This window comes from Aythya marila (assembly GCF_965140915.1).
Source record: "Aythya marila genome assembly, chromosome: 27".
Lineage (NCBI taxonomy): Eukaryota > Metazoa > Chordata > Aves > Anseriformes > Anatidae > Aythya > Aythya marila.
In genome coordinates, this window is record NC_139068.1 from 1,288,172 (window position 1) to 1,308,045 (window position 19,874).

The window sequence follows — 19,874 nt, forward strand, 5'->3', positions numbered from 1 at the left end:
CTCCCCGCCGCGCCGGGGGGCGGCCCCTTTAAGAGCGAGGAGTCCCGGCAGCCGCCGGGAGCGGGGCCGAGGCGCGCGGAGGAGCGCGGGGAGCGGCGGCCACGGGGGGCTGAGCGCGGCCGGACAGGTGCGGGGGGGGTGGGGCTGGGGGGGGGGGGACGGGGAAAGCGGGGGGGGGGCCTTCGCCTCCGCTGGCGATCTGAGCTGGGTCGAGTTTCTTTCATTTGTTTTCTCGCGTGGAAGGCGGCCTCGTGGCCTCCCGGCCGGCCCTGGGCCTCGGGGGGCTGCTGGTGAGGGGCCGCCCCGCCGCCCCCGGCCCTCCCCCCTCCGGCCCCGCCGCCCCTGCTGCGGGCGGGCCGCAGGAGCCGGGCCCCGCCTGGGCTCCCTTGGCCTCAGAGAACCGCAGGATCCCGTCACGGATCCCTAGAGCGCCCTGGGCTGAAAAGGAGCTCGGGGCTCAGCCGGTTCCACCCCCCCTGCTCTGGGCAGGGCCGCCCGGAGCCGCCTCCAGGGCTGGGACAGCCGCAGCCCCCCCGGGCATCCCGCTCCAGTGCCGCCCTCTTGAGGGAAAAACTTCCTCCGAATTTCCGACCGCAATCTCCCCCGTCTACAGTTTAAAAGAAATCTGGTGTGTGCGCCAGGAGGGATGAGAAGGGCAGGACAGGAAGCCCTGGGGGCAGGGGGGCTGTGAAGTTGTCCAGTGCCTGTCGCAGGTGGTTGGGAAACCTCCTGTCGGGTCTCTTCTGACTCGAAGAGCGGCCACACATCCTTCATTTCCATCCCTTTGTTTAAAACCCTTTCCAGTCTGGAATTGCTCTGCTAAGTTGCAGGGCAGTTGTTTGTTTTTTTTTTTGCTGGGAGATGCAAGGTTTCCCCAGCCACCTGTTTATCGCCGTCCTCAGCACTTTGTCCTTGCACTTTGCTTCTTTTACAGAGCTTTGGCCTCACGTTCACCTCTGCATTTATCTCTTGTCATTTCTTAGATCCTGTATTCCGTGTCTTAGATTCAGTTTCTGTCTTAGTCGCGTCCCTGCAAAGCTGACTTGGTCAGGAGGGCGAGCAGGCTCAGAACCTCTTTAAATTCCCAGAAAGAGAGGAGAGGAGCGCTGGGAGTTCACGCCAGGTTGGTGATGGGGAAGCAGAAACTAATGCTCCTGGTTTGCACGGGGGATCTGGGCCCAGATGCTGAGCAGGGAGCAGTTTCCCTGTGCCTGGCTCACTTTTAGGATCTGGGGTTCTCTTGGGACCTGTTGAGGTTGCACAGTTGACTGTGGCACAGGCAAAAAGGACAATGAGCTCTCCTGTCCCTTCAGCTGGGGCTCAGCGAGCTTGAAGCATGCTCATCATCTCGAGCAAAGTCCTTCTTTGTGGCTTAGCTGTCCTCTGTCACGGAGCTGCTTGCCAGATGCTTTCGTGGCCACGTTTGGCTGTAACACGGCCCTTCCATTGATGAGATGTGAAGTGCCACCCAGACCAAAGTGGCGCGATTAGCTCTGTTTGTGGAGGTTGGACTGGGGGTTGACGTAACGGTGTTTTGTAACTAATGCTTCTCTGTACGTGGGCCAGAGATCTCTATGGCCGCAGTACACAAAGGAAGAATGTTTCCCTTGTCAGCAGTGAAAGCATGTGGGGTCAGAGAAGAGATTGCAAAACCTAACCCGTCCTGGCCACAAGAGTTCAGATCTGGGAGAAGATTCAACTTCTGAGTTTTAATTTCTTGTAAGGCAGGAAGGTATTTTGTGATACTTGAGCCATAAATGCAGCTCTAAGTGGATCCATAACCAGCTTTGCTGGAGGTTTAGGAGATTATCTTTAGAAATGCGTAATATCCAGCTAATGCTTCCAATGAAGAATGCACCTTAGGCTGCACGTTCGTTTGCCATTCTCCAGATGCCCTTCGGAGGCAGCGTTATCTGCGACTCTTGGTCTGCTTCTTGCTCCCTCTGGAGCTATGCTGTGCTGATAGTGCTGCTCAGCTCGTGATGAAATGATGGAGGGCTCCTGGGTGAATTGCTGCTCTGAGAACACCAAGTGCACGGGGAGCAGAGGGGAGGGAGTCCAATAACCCCCCTGGGGGGGAATGAGGATGATGAAGGCCATAAGAAAACCTTTGTAAGTCTGCACATCCATCCAGCTGTGGTGGCTTTGACTTCTCGTAGAAGTCTAGATGGAGTCAGTAGACGCTTTGTCGTTACTTAGTCTCTCCAAGAAGAGGTGAAGATGGTGATGCTGATGGGTGTCCCCTTGTGCTGCTGGCCCCACACAGCTGGAGTTTGAGTGCTGCTGGGCTCAACTCTCCTGCAGTGACTGTGCTTGGTGTTTGCCCCCATCCTCTTGGGGACTGCATGGCTGCCTTCCCACCCCGTGGCAGCGCAGACCTCCTTGCAGGGCAGCGTAAGGCTGGTCAGGAGCCTGCCCTCTGCTCCCTGCCACCAGCACCCATGCAGTGTCTGCAGGAGACCCCCAGCTCCCAGCCCAGGTAGGGGCTGGATTTGGGTGAATGATGGCTCTGGCTGTGTGCCTCTGCTCTGGCTTCTGGGGAACAGAAAATGAGCTGGAGCCATTCAATACGTGCTCCAGTTGGTAGCAGAAGCTGAGTAAGACCCGTTACTAAGCTGAAAGCCACTGTAATTGTTCTTGATCTTAACTGCAGGCTTACGTTGGGGTTGCTGTCTGGGCCTTTTTTTTTTCTTTTTTTTCCTCCTCACTGTATGCAGGAGGTCTTATGATGTGGTTTGTCTTGAGGTGATCTCTAACTCCACATCAGTGGGCTCGTTCCTTGCCTTTGCTGCCTGGAGACACGTTAGTGTGCTGGGCCGCTGCCATATCTCCTCGTGGAGGAGAGGAGCAGGCCTCGTGGGCACCCGCTTTCAGCAGGAAACAATACGGCTTTCTTTTAAAAGCATCATGCTAACGTGGGGAGAAGCGGCGCTTGTCCGTGGGACTGGCCTGGCCGCGGGGAAGGCTGGCCGTGTGGCCAGCTCATGCCCCGGCCCCTTCCGTGGGTGACACCTCCCGAAGGCAAGATTCATGCTCCAAATCAGCCACCCCTGCCGCTTGGGCAGATCCTAAAGTTAGAGGAAACCACTGCTGGTTCAAAAATGCCCCTGCTCAGTGGGGATGACCATGTAGAACCCGTGAAAGCAGGAAGAAATGTGTAGTTCATGGCTTGGACTCAATAAATACCACACTGCCCCTTATGAGTCCCCTGCTGAGGGGCAGAACTGGGCTGAAGGACAGCAAAAGGTGTTCCTGAACGAGCCACCTTCAAAATACAGCCCTGCAGACCTTGAAAAAAGCTGTTCTGAGTGTGCCGTCAGCCACCCACGGAGTATGGTTTATCCTAGAAATATTTGTCTGTGCAGTTAACCTGTCTCCTGGAGTCGTGACCCAGCTTGTCGGCTCAAGGCAACATCTGCGGAGCCAGCAGCAGATGAGCTCTGCCTCCACACGCAGCCGTGATCTGTCCGAAGCTGTGTAAGTGCAATCCATGGAAGCCTTCCAACACAGCCATGCCTCTGACATTGCAATAGATACAGATGGCACGTAAGAGGCAGGAAAATCGGCCCCAAATCGGTAATTATGCAGGCTCTAAGAGACGTTCCTGTTGCGCTGTGGTCATTTCTAGGCTTTTAAGTGAAGATTTTAAATTGCAGAATCTGCTCTCTGACCCTGTTGGGGAAGGGAAAGTAGAAGGGGTGACCTTAGAAGCTGACTTTCTCATGTGGCTCTGTAACCACCTGCGGCTGCTGGCCGGGTGGGGACAGGCGGTGCTGGAGCCTCTGACGTCTCCCAGGCAAAGTTCGGGGCGATGCAGCCTTCCCTCTGCCCTGCCAGAAGCCATCCTCCAGGCCCTGCTCCTTCCGTGAGCATTTCCCTGTGATGTGAGCCCATCACACAAAGCCCACGCCGTACCTCCTGTTGTCACCGTTGTGTCTTTGTGGGCTGGAGCATCCCAAACACCGAGCTGAGCAGCTGATGCTGGCCTCCTGCTCCTGCATCCTGCGTGTGGCGGCTGAAGGTACGTGCCTCCGGCTGCTCGGCCCCACGAGTGCTTGCTTCGCTTGGGTCTTCCAACCCGTGTGGGGCTGAGCAGGGATTTCCCCTTTAATTTATCAACTGACCGGAGGTTAAAATTGACCGAATGCATAGCCTTTAAGGGGAAAAGGAAGATACCAATGAAAGCCACCATAACATTTCTTGTCCTTTTTATACTGTTTCCTTTTCTTACCTACTTGCAAATGCTGCTCGGCTCCACGTTTGCATGGCTTTAAGTTGTGCAAGGAGACCGTCCTGCCCCCGAGCAAGCCTGGTTCCGGGAAGTACCTGGGAGATGGCGTTTCTATGATTTTTACTCGGAGTTCCCAAATTGTGCAGCAGCTTTAAGCTGCAGGGTATAGGGGTGGCTGGTGACCAGCAGGACTTTCTTAAAACAGACTTTGTTGTGAAGCATAGAGGGCTCTTTGTTTCTCTAAGCCTTGGGAATCTAACATCTGAAATGTGCGTTTCTAGGTGGCCCTGTCCCATGTGTTGTAAAGGCCGCTATTAAACCAGTTTCCAGAAGGAAAATTTGGATATTTTCCTGCTGAGCAGCAGAGGGAACTTGTTGCTTGTGCACAACCCAGGCTGGGGTTATCGATGTGGCTGCGCCAGCTCTGCCCTGTGCTCCCTCTCCTTCCAAGCAGCTCCTGGCCTCTGTTGCCAGCAGCGAGCAGAGAAAAAATGGGAAGAAAAAGGAAACATGCAGGGCAGCTTCTTGGCTCTCCTCATGCAGCAGCCTTTAGTTTCCTCGCAGAGGAGAAGCGCTGCTCTGGCCTGGCTCTGCTCAGCTCTCCGGAGCACGGTTTCCATTTTGGCTTTTCCAAATAACAGCACGAGTCTCCTCGGCTGGGGAGCACGCAGCTCCGCGCCGTCAGGGGCAGTGTTACGGAGCGTGTGGAGGGGGGTGATTAGCGTTGGGAAAAACATTGGCAGCTGCCTCGGCCAGCCACAAGGCTGCCGTGCCAGACAGGAAGCCGGCCTACGTGGAAGCGCCGTCTCGCAGGAGTTATGAATGGTCGGACGTGCCTGCCGTGAGCCTAAACCCTCGTGTTCTGCCCCAGATAGTCCTCGGCGTGCTTCGCCCTCCCACCCGTGACCAAGGTAAGCACAGGGGCATACCTTTTGGTCCGTGTGTTGTAAAACTGTTCGAAAGAGCAGCTGAAAGCCTCATCCGGTGAAGGTAAGCTGTCTTGCTTGTTGCCAGACTTGCTTTAGAGGCACAGAAACTTGCCATCATTAGTGCCCGTCCAGCCCTGCTGGCCATAATTGGTCCGATCCTTGCTCTCTGTATGAAAACCTCTCCTTTGATCATAGAAACCCAGGATCATCTTTTACTGAGAAACTGAGCAGAATGGCTGTGGGAAGGTATTTGTGAAAGCGTGGGGGGGAAGTTATGAAAACCATGTGCGTGTGCGTCTTTACTTTTTTGTTTAAGGTCCCTGAGGCCACCTTGCTAGCTTCGCTGCTCTGGCACGCCCCGTAACTTCAGTCTTGCCTGGAAGTGTTCGACGTGTCTGATGTGCCGTGGCTGTTTTGTCAAACTGGCACGGGAGTTGGTGTCCTGCATTGGAAGCTCTGCGTGAGCTGCGAGGGTGGGGGGCCGCTGCTCCCTGCTTACCTCATGCTTCTGGGGGGCTGCAGAGAGGGGTGCAATGGGTACAGGGGCGCCACTGAAGGGCTGCAGTTACATAAGCTGCCCCCGAAGGGACTTTTGGCAGGATTTTGTGTAAGTGTTTAGCATCGATACTGCTTGGTGTCATCTTGCGGTACAGCAGCATGGCTTCTGTAAAAGGAAATTAGAGGAATTAATTATTTTGAGAAATATGTTGCTCGCTGGGATTTACTCAAGGGCTCAGCAGCAAGATGTGAGCTGCCTGGAGCTGGGGTCACTGGGAGGGAAGTGGCCACGAGCCTCGCCCCTCCCCGCCAGCAGCGTGAAACAAAACTTTTCTCTCTTTCAAAAAGGAGGAAGCTCTGCCTCGGAGCCTGCAAGCGCTCGCAGGAGTCGCAGAGACGAGCAGAGCGATTTCAGGAGGGTAAAAACGAAGGTAGGAGCTTCCCGACGCGCCTCTGCAGGCTGTTAGTGGTGGAGGGGAGCACGAGGCGCGCTCGGAGGCGATGGAGCCGCCGTGGGACCCTGCTTGTGGGTGGGGGGCCGCGTGCGGAGCGTCCCGCGGGGCCACAGCGGGGGCAGCACCACGGCTGGGAGGCCAGCGTGAGAGGGAGGCCGCCTCCAGGGGCTGCGGTGCAGGCTTCTCTTTCCCTTTTTTTGTGCCTGCTCTGAGCTGTGTGTGAAAGCGAGGAGAGCCGGGTAAGTGACGCCTGGGCTCCCTCTGCCCCGAGCCTTTACAGTGAGGCAGCACTGCGCGATCCGCTGCTAGCCGCAGGGAGGAGGGATGGCAGAGGGAACGAAGGGCGCTGCCCCGGGTCACCATCGGCAGAAATGGGCGTTAGGGCTGGAGCTGTAGGAGCAGGGTAAGGGTTGGGAAGGGAGGAGAGGGCCAGGCCTCCGACCCCACGCTGTGCGGCTGCAGCAGCCAGGGGAGCCCAGCCCCGTCCCCGCAAGCAGCGGCAGCGCCGCTCCTCCGGGGAAGCTGGGGTGGTTTTGCTTCCGCCAGTCTGCCACGGCACAGGGCTTTGCAGCAGCTCTGATCTCGTGGGAGGGATGGCCAAGGTCCGCTTGCACCGGTGACGTCCGCCGTAATCTTGGCTGGCTGGAAGAGAGGAGGAAACAAAATGTACTGCAGGCTTGTTTGTGTGTTGGGATTTTTTTCCTCGTCTTTGAAGCTTGCAAATCCCACTCAGGTGCTTTGCATGTCCCATGTGCTAATTGTTTGTACTGTTTCCTTTCTCCTCTTCATAAAGACAGTGTTCTAATGCTGCCAGAGCAATGACTCCTGCCTGTGGAAGAAGGTGTTGTACATGTGATATCATCTTCAAGCAATGTCAGTGATGCTTTTGGTCTGTCTTTTCTTCCTTTTTTTCTAGTGCCAAATGCTTCGTTTAGTTCATTTGCACTCAAAAACCATAATTAAATATGCTGAATCGCTTGAAGTCTTAGCTACTAGTTTTGCTAATGCCTTCAGACAGATGCTGAATCGTCTGCAAGATGATTGCTGCTGTGTTGAGCTCCACAGCTCTCAAGAATGATGTCTCTTAGGAAGAGGAAGTTACATGTATTTGTAGGGCAGACGCTGCCTTGATACCAAATAAGCCGTATTAAAATTCTCTTCACCCTGTGCAAATGATCATTTCTTCTGGAAAATGGTCTAAAATGGTCTGTTTGCTTCATGACATGTGCAGGGTTTTTTGTTGTTGTTGCTGTTTTAACTCTGCAGCTTTGCTATTCAGTTTTAACCCACCCTCCCTTTCACCAGACAGGGATGGGTTTTCCAAGCCCGGGTCAGGCTGTGGCTGCAGGGCCCAGCACGGATGCCAGGGGAACCACTGGAATTCTTAAGACAGTTCCTAAACAAGTAGGAACAGAGTTGTAGTACCACACTGAGGATGGTGCCAGTCCTCCAGAGAGCTGCATGAAAGGCAGTGCTCCTCCATCTTTACTGCCTGCTTGTTTAAAGGATATTTCTTTCTCCACCTCCAGTGTAAGGATATCATCGCGTGCAAGTGCTTCTCTGGAACCGATTTCCTGCTGGAAGTAGCTGCAAACTCAGCACCTGCTGTCCACATTGCTGGTGCGGGCTGATCGGCGCCTTTGGGGCATGGTGGGGTGGTTGCAGCCCCGGCGCTTCCGCACCGAGCTGCAGGATGTGGCCAGGCTGTGACACAGCTCTGGGTAACCAGAGCTCCTTGCTCAGACATCTCTCTTCATCCCCTTTGCTACTTCCTCTCACTGAGTCTGCGGTGCAATCAGAGGCTTCTCGAGGTCGCATTTTCTGGAGGTTTTCTTCTTTTTTGTTTTTTTTGACTCTGGTGTGGTAGCTGGGTAGGGTCACAGCAGCAGCCATTCCGGCAGCACTTCTTGCAAGGAGCCTGTGGCGTCAGCGTGGGCGCCGTCACGCTCACTCGACGCAGGGTGAATCTTGCTGAACCACAGGAAAATATTTTCCGTTTGTCTCAGTGCGTGTCGTGGCTGTGGTCACGGCCTGTGTCGCAGCCAGAGCTTGGTCTCTGTACAGAAAAGTTGGCTCAGCCCCTTCCTGCAGGAGAAGAAGGGCTAGGGAAAGGCAAGCGTGTTCTTACGGGGCAAGCTGGGGTGGTTTGGGTTTTTTTCCTTACTGTCATTAACTAAGAGAACAAGGCTTTGGTTGAAGTCCTTTAATCTCTCTCCAGAGAAGAAATGCTGATAAGCATGATGCAGTGTCTGTTAAAGGTGGGCTGGATTGCAGAAAGGTAGTCTTGACTCGAATTTGAATTTTTTCTTGCCAGAGTTTGGGGGCGTTATTTACCTATTCAAACAACGCTACAGCTAAGGCGATTTTCTGCTTGGTGGAAGGGATTTGTTTGCTTGTTTTCTTAGAAAATTATGGAAACTGTTATTTGCCGCATTCTATAGTCCATCAGCTTGAGTTTCTGTTGCTTTATTTATTTCTCTGTCCAACACATGCAAAACAATATTTTTGGTACAATTTTCTGCCTTGAGTTTCCATCAAAGAGCCGCTTGACACAAATTATGTGAAGGAATGGATGTGGGAACAAAGGAGGTATAATTAGCTACAGATAAACAGAGCTGTGTTTCTTGTCAGCATCCTTTCAAGATCTTAACTTGTGTCTCAGCCTCTCAGAGCCGATTCGTTTTCATAGACTGGAAGAGGAAGACAAGCTTTCCCAGTCCTGGAGCTTTCAACCAGGCTTCAACATGGAGTGAGCTCAGCTGAAAGGAGGAGCACAGTTGTGCTCTCTGCACCTGCAGAAGAGGCTGTGGCTGTTTTTGAAGCTGGTGCTATTTCAGGATACTGAGTTGCATCAACTTCTCATTTCTCTCAGCCTGTTTTCATCTTGTCCTTAGTGCTACGACAGCGCATGCAGCTCCTGGTCAGACTGGTATTTTGTTAGAATACGTCTGGCAGCAGAGCTGGGCTCTGTTGTAGGATGTCATAAAGTTACCTTTGGAGTAGGTTTGCGTGCAGAGGGGGGAGAAAAGCACAGGTGAAGGATCTGATTCAAGTGATGCCTAACTCAACGTTAAACCTTCTTAAACCTTTGCTACTTTCCACCTGAATAGCTGGCACTGGAGTTTCTTCTCCTTTTGGTGGGACTTGGGTCTTGCTGTGCTGATGTGATCTCCTGCGCTGGCCCTGTCCCTCTCTGCTGTCTTGTTCTCATCTCACCCTTTTCCTGGGGACCTTCCTGGCTTCCCTATCCCCATGCTGAGCACACAGAGAGGCTCACGGGGGCTCCTGACCCAGCCCAGCTCGCCCCCAATGGCCGGACTGTTCCTCTGCTCCGGACTCTCCTGGGAGGGGAGGAGAGAAAAGAAAAGAAAAGCTGGCGCTGGCTGCCCCTGCTCTGCTCAGATCGGGGGCGAGGGCCCATATGGTATCCCAGATCTCTTCCTATGGGATTTAGACCAGGTTTCCTGTTGAGAGAGCTGCTCCTAATTGCTGTCCTTCTGTGCTGCATTGCAGATCAGGACCAGATGAGCAGAAGGAGGTTTCTGTGAAGATCAGAGTCCTCGCTGCCCTGCCCCAGGAAGTGGCCCAGCAGCTCTGTGTCTGCAGCTGTCATCGCTACAGGCCTGGAAAAAAATAGAAGAGAAGAAAGATGTCCCATGCTTTAAAGCAAGTGTTCAATAAAGACAAAACCTTCCGGCCCAAGCGCAAGTTTGAGCCGGGGACTCAGCGGTTCGAGCTGCACAAGAAAGCCCAAGCCTCGCTCAACGCTGGCCTGGACTTGAAGGTGGCCGTCCAGCTGCCGCCAGGAGAGGAGCAGAACGACTGGGTGGCCGTGCACGTGGTGGACTTCTTCAACCGCATCAACCTGATCTACGGCACCATCAGTGACTATTGCACAGAGCAGTCCTGCCCTGTCATGTCTGGGGGGCCCAAGTACGAGTACAGATGGCAGGACGAGCACAAGTACCGCAAGCCCACGGCCCTGTCTGCTCCCCAGTACATGAACCTCCTGATGGACTGGATTGAGGTACAGATCAACAACGAGGACATCTTTCCCACTAACGTTGGTGAGTTGGGTTCTGTTTGCAGCTGTGGGGAGGGAGGCCAGTGCAGAGCCTTCTCCTTTGAGCCCTCAGGTCCTGGTCCAGGAGATGCTGTTTGTGGTCACTGCTGCCCAGGTCACCATTGTGGTACAGCTATTGCTTTTTGGGCTGCTTGGAGGCCGGCAGTGTATAAGCTCTTCCAAGCACCTGAGAAACTTCAGGCCTCTTCTTGAGTGCTAAAATACCCAGAGCTGTAGAGATCTCATTTGAAGTTGTGGATACCTCGAGGAAAGCAAAGCCAAGCCAAACGAAGGGAACAAAAATAAGAGGCTGCTCTTAAAAAGCCAGTCTCTGGCATGACCGTCAGCAGTTCCTGCTGGACGTGGTCTCCTGAAGGACAGCTCTTTTTGAGCTGATTGCTGTGGGTTCAGTGCACGTGCTCTGTGTTGGCCTGGTGATGGTGGCCATGTTTCCCTAATTAGCCTCTTTGTTGTTGCAGGCTGGCATTAGCTGACTCTGCCCTTTCTAGCTCGGTGCTTACTGGCATGCAGTCAGTTGTTTGTTGCAGCTGGGTGGGATACTGACACGTGCATGGAGGGAGGGGCATTGTTTTTATCTATTGCCAGGGTGATGGAAAGGAGAATTTGACCAAAGACAACTAAATCTGCAATCCCAAATACAGTTTCATGTACTCACTTTGGGACAAAAAAGCTGTTTGTTTGTTTGTTTGTTTTTGTGGTGAGTTCAGTATCCAAAGCATTAGGTAAATATGATTGATGACATTGAGAGCTCCCACTTTCTGGAAGGCCAAAGACCAGATGCAGCAGAGACGTGTACGGTGGCAGGGAGGACGTCGCTGCTCCAGTGCTAGTCCTGGGGTGTTTCACGGCAGGGTCAGCTCCTTGCCTTCCCAGAGCAGCCCTGGGCAATTGCCGGGCTCCTCCACATGGCCCTCGGGGACCTGGGGTGATGCTGGAGCCCCGATGCAAGCGGGGTTCCAGGGGCTGCCTTCCTGCCCCTGCATGCGGCCCCTGTCACAGCGCAGCCTTGTTCCCCCCGTGGGGCAGGCAGAGCATCTGCAGAGGCAGGGCTGGAGGAGGTGTTTCTCAGCTCCCTCCTTCCTGCCACCACATTTATGCCATCGGGACTCTGGCAGGATGCGATTGGCCTGTTTGGGATGCATCTGCATCCATGGGGCTCTTCTACCCCTGCCAAAGCACTGCTTAAACCGTGTGCAAGCAGGGCTGTGAAGAGCTGGTCCTTCAGGCAGCCAAAGCACTGAAATCCTCCCCATCCGTTCCTCCTGGCACCCAGGAGGGTGCGTTGCCTTTATTTAGGACTGTTTTTGTAAAACTCTGGGGACTATAAATAGGGTGTTTTTGTTCAGGGAGGCAAGACAAGTTTCCTGCAGCAGGAGGGTTGTGGAGTTGTTGTCCTCAGCTTTGCTTTTACCTGATACCAGTTCCTGCAGGGTGTTGAAAGGGTTTCACTAATCCTTGTTCCTCCAGAAAGGACCTGTGTGAACTTTAATACTGTGAGTTGGCCACTTGGCGAGGCTGCTTTGCTGCAGGCCCTGGCTAAACAAATCCCAGTGAACTCAGACCAGGCTTATCCACTGGTGCCTTTACAGGGGACCCAAATGTCTTTAATTTTTAACCGAAGAGCTAAAGACCTATCAAACTGTGAGATAACTGCAGGGGGATATCTCTGACGCTTTCTTTGGGGAAATTGCTTCTGGAGAAGAGCTCAGTAGTTAGTAATATTTTGCACTGTTTATGTAAACATGCCAAGTAGGAGTAGAAGAAAACTCTTGGACTGAAGCAGGTGGTGGGAATCTGATGGTGATCCCCTGCTTTTAGCTCTCAGCTGCTCACAGCAATTGATGGTGTGCAGGACTGTCACAAATTGATGCTTTGAAAAATCTGACCCAAAATGGAAAGGAAAAAGGAGAGGGGAACTGGAAATTACTTTGGACAGAACTCTCTCCCTTTTGTCTCAAAATGTACCTGTTCTATCAAGAAGAACTTATTTTATTCCTGAGGAACCCATTCCTACTTCTGTGAAGCTTCTCATGGCTTTGTCTCCCCTCCCAGGTACTCCCTTCCCCAAGAACTTCCTCCCGGTGGTGAAGAAGATTCTCTCCAGGCTCTTCCGAGTCTTTGTCCATGTCTACATCCACCACTTTGACAGGATCACCCAGATGGGGTCGGAAGCCCACGTGAACACCTGCTACAAGCACTTTTACTACTTTGTGAAAGAGTTCAACCTAATAGACACCAAGGAGCTGGAACCACTGGTGAGTCTGAGTGAGTGCAGAAGGAGTGGGCTGGGGGTGGAGGTGTCATGGTTGCCCTCTCAAATCCCACTGCTGGAATCGAGGCTGTGGGTTGGCCTCGCAGTTTGGCAGTCAGGAAGATGGGAGCTGGGATGTGCAGCTAAGCAGGGTTGTTTGGGCATCAGCTGGGGGAAGATGACTTGTTCTCCAGCAACCTCCTTGTGTTTTGGGCAGCCAGTTTGCCTTGTCTGCGCGTGGTGTTTGAGCTCAGCCCCATTCACCATCCAGGATGGGGAGGGAAGAGCAGAAGTCCCCTCTCTGTGCTTACTGCCCATCCTGAAGAACAAGGGCACCACCACCACAAGGAGCCTACAGGATGGAGGGTGTGACATGGTAAACCTAAGAGGTAGCTGTGACATTTGGCTCAGCTGCTTACGGCTGTAGAATTTGAAGAGCTGTGGGGCAGTGGAAGGTGTCCCTCCTGCCCCGGGATTGGGAGTGGTGGGGGAGCACAGCCCTGCCCCTCCTGGAGCGCTCAGTGACAGTGTCACCGCGTGCCTGAGAAGGGTACTTCCAGCTGAACAAAGGTGAGATTTTTTCATCCACACCTTCACCTGGCAGTTTGGATCTTAGTTCACGGTTCCTTGTCATGTCCCTTTGACAGAAGGAAATGACCTCCCGGATGTGCCACTGAGATCAGACCATCCTGCTCTCACCTCGGCATCTCTTCTGAGGACGCAGAGTCCCACTCCTGCATTGGAGACATGATTCAAGGGGAGAACAGAGACGTTTTCTTAAAGAAATCTATATATTTTTAATGAGTTTCAATGTAAAACTGTGATATTGCAGGAATATTTTTTTAAAGATGCTCTAGATAAACTAGTTTTTTTTATAGTTATTTCTATAAAAAAAAAAAAAAGTATTTTTGGCCACTTGGTGGGAATGTTCGTCCTCTGAGGAGGGAGAAGCCAGCCTGTGCTGCCTCTCCTCTGCCCCCTCACTGCAGTGGCACCAGGAGCCGAGCCAGGTGCGCCAGGTAGAGCCATGCCGTGGAGCTGGCGCTGGGATGGAAGCGGTACGTTCCTCTGGACCTCCACCTCCTAAATGTGAAGGGAGGTTACATGTGGGCATTGGGGAAGAAGTGCTGGTGCACAAAGATTCACTGGGGCACCACAAGGAGCTGTCTGGTTCCAGCACTTCTTCCGTTGGCTGTGCGGTCAGTTTTTGGACAGAGCTGCTTTTGTGCTCACCCTGCACTTGGCATCCTGTCCCCAAGGCCTGCCCTGCCTTTCTTTCTCTGTGAAAGAAGTCAGACTTGGGTTTCTTTCGTGGCCAGACCAGAGCTGCTGCTGCTGATCTATCCTGCAGCTGTGCTGTGCTGGAGCGCTCCTGTTGTGAATCTGCTCTTGCCTCTTGCACTAGCTCTGAGCTGAGCTGCTCCTGCTGCACCGCCCCGTGGGGACAGGATCGGCACTGGCAGCACTGGGACAAGTGGACCCGTGCCTGGTGGGAATGAGCAGAGGGAAGGCGCTGGGACCAGCATGGGGAAGTTGGCTTCTCAAACACCTGCACTTCCCTTTCTCCTCGCGGTACACAGACCCTACTGAGGAACCAGGCTGCTTGCTCTCCAGCCTTGCTTACAGGCTCTATGTGGACCACTTTCTGCTTTCCGTTAGGGTACTAAACCTTCTCTCTTCCTCAGCAGCGCTTCCTTGCTCTGCCACATGTCTCCTCTTAACCAAAGTGTCTGATGGGCAGCCAGAGCCAGGGGCTTTGCCTCCTGCTTGCACAAGAGCTCTGCTGCCTGGCCAGAGCCTGGCAGTCCCCCGAGGTAGGTAGATTGGGCTACCTAGGATCAAGGGGAGAGCGGGGAGCAGGGTTTACAGGGAGAGAAAAGGTTTCTGTGAACAGTGACCAAACTACCACTAACCACTTCTTCATTAGAAAGTTTTTTTTGTGTCCTGGAATCTCTGTATATACATGACTCTTGTTTCTTGTGCTATCGTTAGGACACGCGTACAAATACCACTATAGTTCTCTGACATGAAACCAATAAATTATGCTGTATTTACATAGCACGCTCTGATTGCTAAATGTCTCATGATTGCATGTTCGTCAGAGGCTTTCTATCAGCAAAACAAACACGGGGTGTTGGGACTCCACGGGAAGTGCAGTGCAGAGCTACTAAAAGATGCCAGGTGCCAGTTCCTGGTTCTGCTGCAAGGTTTGATTCCTCCTGTTGCATCTCAGCTGCTCTGAGCCCTGCTCGTTTGTGGGGCCAAGTGTGTGGGTGCCACAGCTACCCCAGGAGGCTGCGGGGTCCTGCTGTGTCTGTGCAGTGTCACCGTACCTCAGGGCTCTGTGTTCAGGCTGGGGGCTCTCGCTTCCAGCAGTGTGGGTGCTGTGCTCGTCCCCTCCAGGCTGGGTGCCACTAGAGGGGGCAGCGGGGCCATGGCCAGACCCAGCGTGGGGCTGAGCCCCCCAGTGCCTGCACTCAAGCGAGGCCTCGTCCCGCAGCCAAGTGGCACAAACCCACTGGGAGCCCCCAGCGCTGGTGGCTGGGGCCATCGATGCCACTGCAGCCGTGCCCGTCCTCGTCGGCGTGCAGCGGCGCAGGATGTTGCCCAGACAAGTCAGCAGAGCTGCCGCAGCCTGCACAGCCCTTTCTCAGCTGCTGCCTCCGCCTTTTCCCCTGCTTTCATCTCGCCTTGCGGGGGCCTCGTGTTTACCCCTTCGTGCGCGGGAGCTGCCCCAGTGCAAACGGGTTGAGCCTGCAGGCATGGGGGCTGCGTGTGCCCAGGGCTGAGCTCAGTAATTTGACCTTGGTGGCTCAGTAATTTTATCACTTGTCTCCCTGGTGCTGGTGAGGTGCAGGCAGAGGAGTTGGGAATGCTTTGAGGGCCCAGAGAAGAGCAGATTTGCAGCTCTCCCCTGTGGCAGGGATGGGCTTTGTGGGTTGAGTGGGGCTGACCCTTCCCATAAACACGGACAGCAGCAGCCCCTGAGCTGCAGCAGGCACGGCTGCCTGGCCCTGGGCTGCTTTGCCAAGCACAGCCCGGCCACAGTGCGGAGGGGTCTGCAGTAGCCATGTGTTTGAAGGGAAATTGTTCACAACTCTGGCTCGGCATGGGATCACCTACTGGTCTGGAAGAAACGATCATGGCATGTCCTGGGAGCTGCAGGACAAGGCTGCTGCCCTGCGCCCCTGCTGCGCCCTCTCCTTCCTGAGCCAGAGCTCCTCCAGTCCTCACAGCAGCTTAGGAGTGCAATAGGGCCTCCTTTCTAGCTCCTCTCCAGTTTTAACCAAATTGGCCCCTGGTTTCCAAAGCTGGTGATAAGAGACAGGGATTGCACAAGCCCTCAGAAACCAGCTCCTGGGGAGCAGGGTCTGGGGTTCTCTCAAATGCATCTGAACCCGTGCTCAGGGGACACCCATGGGGTCCAGACAAACCCCAGGTGGGTGCTGGAGGCCATGTCCCCACTGGATGAGGACAGGGAAACATTCCTGGCCACCGCTGCCTCCCCAAGCAGCAGCTCCACAAAGGGAAGGTGCTGCAGAGTGTTCTGCCAGGCTCCGAAACGCTTCGGCCCCTCTCTGGGAGCAGCTGCTGGCGACGCAGTGAAGCCCAGGGGGAGGCACGGCACCGGCCAGGCCCTGGTTGAAATGTGGGATATTTGCTGCTGCTCCATGGTGCTTTAGCTGCACTGGGAGCATTGCCAGGGCAGAGCTGCAAGGCAAGCACGTTGCTGACCCCCACCCCAAGCAGATCACAGAGGTTGCTGCATACCAAGGATGGTGCTGGGGGGCACCCCTGCAGAGGAGCCAAGGGACTCCTTTCCCATCCCCAGAGCTGCTGCCTCTGCCCGCTGCTTATCCCCCTTTGCACCTTCGGGGTTGGGGAAGCTGAGGCACGGTGTTGTCCCCTCCCCCCCGCCTCCACTTGTGGTTTTGAGTTCTGGGTCTCCCTGGAGGGGTGACAGGCTCCTGGGCCAGGGGCTCATGCAGAGCTGCTCCTGCAGGTTTCTCCCTTTCCCAGTGACTTTAGAAGATTTTGAGAGGTAAGAAAACCCCGAGGCTGCCCAGAGCCCTGCAAGGCGCAATGCCCCTGCCCCCCTAGCATCGTTCCCTCCGGTGCCTCCTGCACTGCACCGCCTCACCTGCGCCCAGCCTCTTCAGTCCCCGCAGGGGTTGGGGATCGACCACAGCCCAGCTGGGATCGTCCATCTTCCACAGGATGCTTGTGCCAGACCCAGCCCAGCAGTCAGCACCTCTGTGTCCCATGAGTTTTGACCAGTTCAATGTGATGGAGCTGGGGACGCTGCCGGATGGGAACGCTCCCTACAGGCTGGCATCCCTGCTTGAAGACCTTTTTGGGGTGAAACCTCTCTGGTGGGTATTTGTGCCTTCCCTCGGGGTCTCTTCCAACCTAGAAATTCTGTGATTCTGTGATTCTGTGATTCTGTGGTGCTGCCTGGCTGTGGGTTACGGCTTCTCCTCAACCCCGTGGCACCTCTTCCAGCTGGAAAAACTGAGGCATGGCCTCCGTTCCTCATCCCCCTCCCCAAGTCCAAGTGCCAGCCTGGAGCCAGGCCTGTGAGGGGTCTTCAGGAAGGAGAACCTCTGCCATAGCTGGGGAGCCCCTGGCTGTGGGGTCCCTGCATGGGAGGCAGCCCCAAAACGTGGGTGCAAAGCAGGAGTCGGGAAGCCCAATGCGGGGTTTGTCCCCAGGTAGCTGAAGCAGCCAGGAAATGTCTTGGCTGTGGCTGTACCTGTGCGCGTGTGCTGGATACATGCGTGTGTCCCCATCCCCTCCCTGCCTGCCCCACAGCAGAACCAGCAACAGCAGAGTCAAACCTCCAGATTTCTGCCCGGCAGGAAATTCCTTTTTTTTTTTTTTTTTTACAAGATTTTTCATTTTGAAACGCAGCCAAGGCTCAAAATCCTCCTGCTTTCAGGGGAGGAAATCTGGACTAACCTCCTTGCGCCAGGGCAAGAACGCAGGGAAAATGGATTTGTCTTCCAACACGGAGCAATGGGACGCGGGGAGGAGGAAGCCCCACAAGGAGCAGGGTTCCTGGTGCTTCTGCCCACGCTGGGACCAGGTGCAGCCCCAGTGGAGCCGATGGGGCCCAGTGGGCTGGGGTGGCCGCGGCATCCCTCCCCCGTGACTCACGCTCCCTTCGCTCCTCGCTCCCAACAATAGCCGGTTTCCGGCACGGCCCCGCTCACTTTCCTGTTTTCCCTTGGCCGATTGCAGAACACGGCTCTGCTGCCTGCGTGCACCCAGTCCCCAGCAGCACCAAGCCCTGTCCGAGGCCTCCAATGCATCAAAATTTGGGTTTTCTCCACTGCAGCATTTACACGTGTGTGAGTGTGCATGTACGTGTGTTGGTGTGCATGTGAGCCCTTGGGTGGCCATGCAGCTCACAGGGATGCACCTGGAGAGACCACACCTGTGTGTGTGCACATATGTGCCAGCTGCACACGTGTGTGTGTGTGTGCAAGCACCCAGGCAGGGCGATGCTCTGCCCACCTCCTGCATTGCCCTTGCACACACATGCCTGTGCTTTTGCACACGCCAGCCTGCAGCACACATGCATCTCCCTTGGGTGACAGCACCAAAGCTGCAGCAGGGAGCACAGGAAGCACGGGCACACAGCAGCACCCCTGGTCCTGCTTGCTCCCCTCTGGCCCCCCGTGCCCATGGGTGCTGCTTGCTCCCTGCCCCTGCAGCCCAGCCCCAATGCTCTCGTCATGCCTGGCTGCAAATCTCGCCCACAGCTGGAGGAAGCAGCCCCTTGAACTCTGCTGCTTCTTTCCACCCCAGCTCCAGTTTGAAAGGGCACTGGCGTTGCCCCCACCACTCCTGCTGGACCCCCGTGAGCACTGCAGCCATGGGAGCAGGGGTGCAGGGATGCCCCCAAGCCAAAGCCCCAAATCGCTCTAGGCCTCAGAGGGGGTAGTAAGTTGGGGCCTTTGTTGGGTCAGGTAGAATCTGGGAGACAGCACACAGAGAGTGTGCAGCAAGCATGCAGCAGGCATGCAGTGACTGTGCAGTGAGCCCAGGAACATGCAGGGAGTGAACCATGAGCATGCAGTGCGTGTGGCAAGCATGGAGGGTGCATGCAGTGAGCGTGCAGTGAGTGTGTGATAAGCACAGTGTGCACCAAGCATGCAGCAAGCAGAGGTCACACAACGGCCACGTGACAAGCACACAGAGCATGCACCAAAACATGCACAGAGCATGCAGTGAGCATGCAAAGAGCATGCAGTGAACACGCAGCAAGTACACACAGTGCACATGCAGCACACAGTGCGCACACAGGGCACAGCATACATGCCGTGCACACGCAGCACACGTAGCACACACACACTGCTCCAGCCCCCCATGACAATGGGTTCCCATGGGCTGGGCAAGCTCCTGGGTGTCCTCACCGCACCAGGCACCCGCGGGTGGCCCTGCTAGGGCTGTGGGTGCCAGCGCTGCCACCCTGTCATTACCAGCCGGGTGACCTACATGGCAGCGTGAGCAATTTGAGAGGCATGTGGCTCCTCTGCCTGCACCGGAGCTGCCCGACGGGTGCCAGCAGCCAGCACACCTGGTGGCTCCATCCCCTGTCCCTTCTGCAAGCCTCAGAGGGCAAAACCCCACAAATCCCCTATATCCCCCCGAGTCCTGCTTGTGTCCCGCACCAGCTTGGGTTAATTGGGGACCCCATGTTAGCAGGTCAGTGGTCTGAGATCCAGGGTGTCTGCTTCACCCCATCTGCTTTGCTGGAGGGTGGGACACGGGAAGGGCAGCCCAGGCCTGCCAAAACCAGGGAATTTTGCTGATTTGCAGGGTCTGGGCCCACGGCAGGGTGGGGGGGGCCCCGTGACCCCACCATGGTGGCCCCAAGCCAGGCCGGCACCGGTGGCACTGGGGCTGCAGCAAAACATCCCCAATGGGACAAGGGGAAGGAGGAGGAAGGAAACGGGGTGGGGAGCGAGCATGACGGCAGGGGGCTGCGGGGCTGGGGGGGGCAGCAGCGCAGGGCCGGGGGGGGCCCCTTGGGTGCGCAATGGCGGCGGTGGCGGGCGTGCAGCCAATGCGCGGCGCGGCCGGTGAAGTCATGCACCGCGGTGCCGCAGCCATTGGGCCCTGTGCTGCTGCTCGGCGCAACGAGCGCGTCTGTTCTCAGCTCTGGCTGGCGTCACGCAGCGGGGGGGGGCCACACATGCAAGCGGGGGGGGCACATACACGGGGGGGCACACATACACGGGGACACACATGCAGCCCCGGCCTCCCGTAGTGCCACCAAGTGTGGAGTTGGGAGGTCCCCACTAGCGAGCCCCCCGTCCATTGAGGGCCTCGGTGGCCTGTGGGGACTGGGGGGGGCCGTGACCCTGTGCCTGTTCCCCCCCCATGCAGGCCTGGTGCCGAGCACGGCCCCACTCGTGGC

At 55.6% G+C, this 19,874-nt stretch overlaps 1 protein-coding gene across 6 annotated transcripts; it reads left to right on the forward strand.

Annotated features, from left to right (window-relative positions):
* Window positions 1–13: 13 nt before the first annotated feature.
* MOB3A (MOB kinase activator 3A) lies at window positions 14–14,509 on the forward strand. Of its 6 annotated transcripts, none has more exons than XM_082780020.1 (5): window positions 110–127; window positions 6,007–6,089; window positions 9,627–10,180; window positions 12,250–12,452; window positions 12,666–13,089. In XM_082780020.1, the coding sequence occupies exons 3-5, from the start codon at window positions 9,763–9,765 to the stop codon at window positions 12,873–12,875; spliced, it is 831 nt and encodes a 276-aa protein (XP_082636146.1). In that variant the 5' UTR covers window positions 110–127; window positions 6,007–6,089; window positions 9,627–9,762; the 3' UTR covers window positions 12,876–13,089. The 6 variants fall into 6 exon arrangements, with proteins under 6 accessions (XP_082636150.1, XP_082636145.1, XP_082636146.1 ...); XM_082780021.1 differs by lacking the exon at window positions 110–127 and adding an exon at window positions 4,758–5,142; XM_082780024.1 differs by lacking the exons at window positions 6,007–6,089; window positions 12,666–13,089 and adding an exon at window positions 13,096–14,509 and having other exon boundaries at window positions 14–127.
* Window positions 14,510–19,874: the final 5,365 nt, after the last annotated feature.

What these genes read in the sequence shown, in the direction of transcription:
- MOB3A (XM_082780019.1), top strand. Translation starts at nt 9,763, where the DNA reads ATGTCCCATGCTTTAAAGCAAGTGTTCAATAAAGACAAAACCTTCCGG. An exon ending in CATCTTTCCCACTAACGTTG is followed by an intron (nt 10,181 to 12,249) that starts GTGAGTTGGGTT and finishes CTCCCCTCCCAG; the next exon opens with GTACTCCCTTCCCCAAGAAC. An exon ending in CCAAGGAGCTGGAACCACTG is followed by an intron (nt 12,453 to 12,665) that starts GTGAGTCTGAGT and finishes TGTTTTGGGCAG; the next exon opens with CCAGTTTGCCTTGTCTGCGC.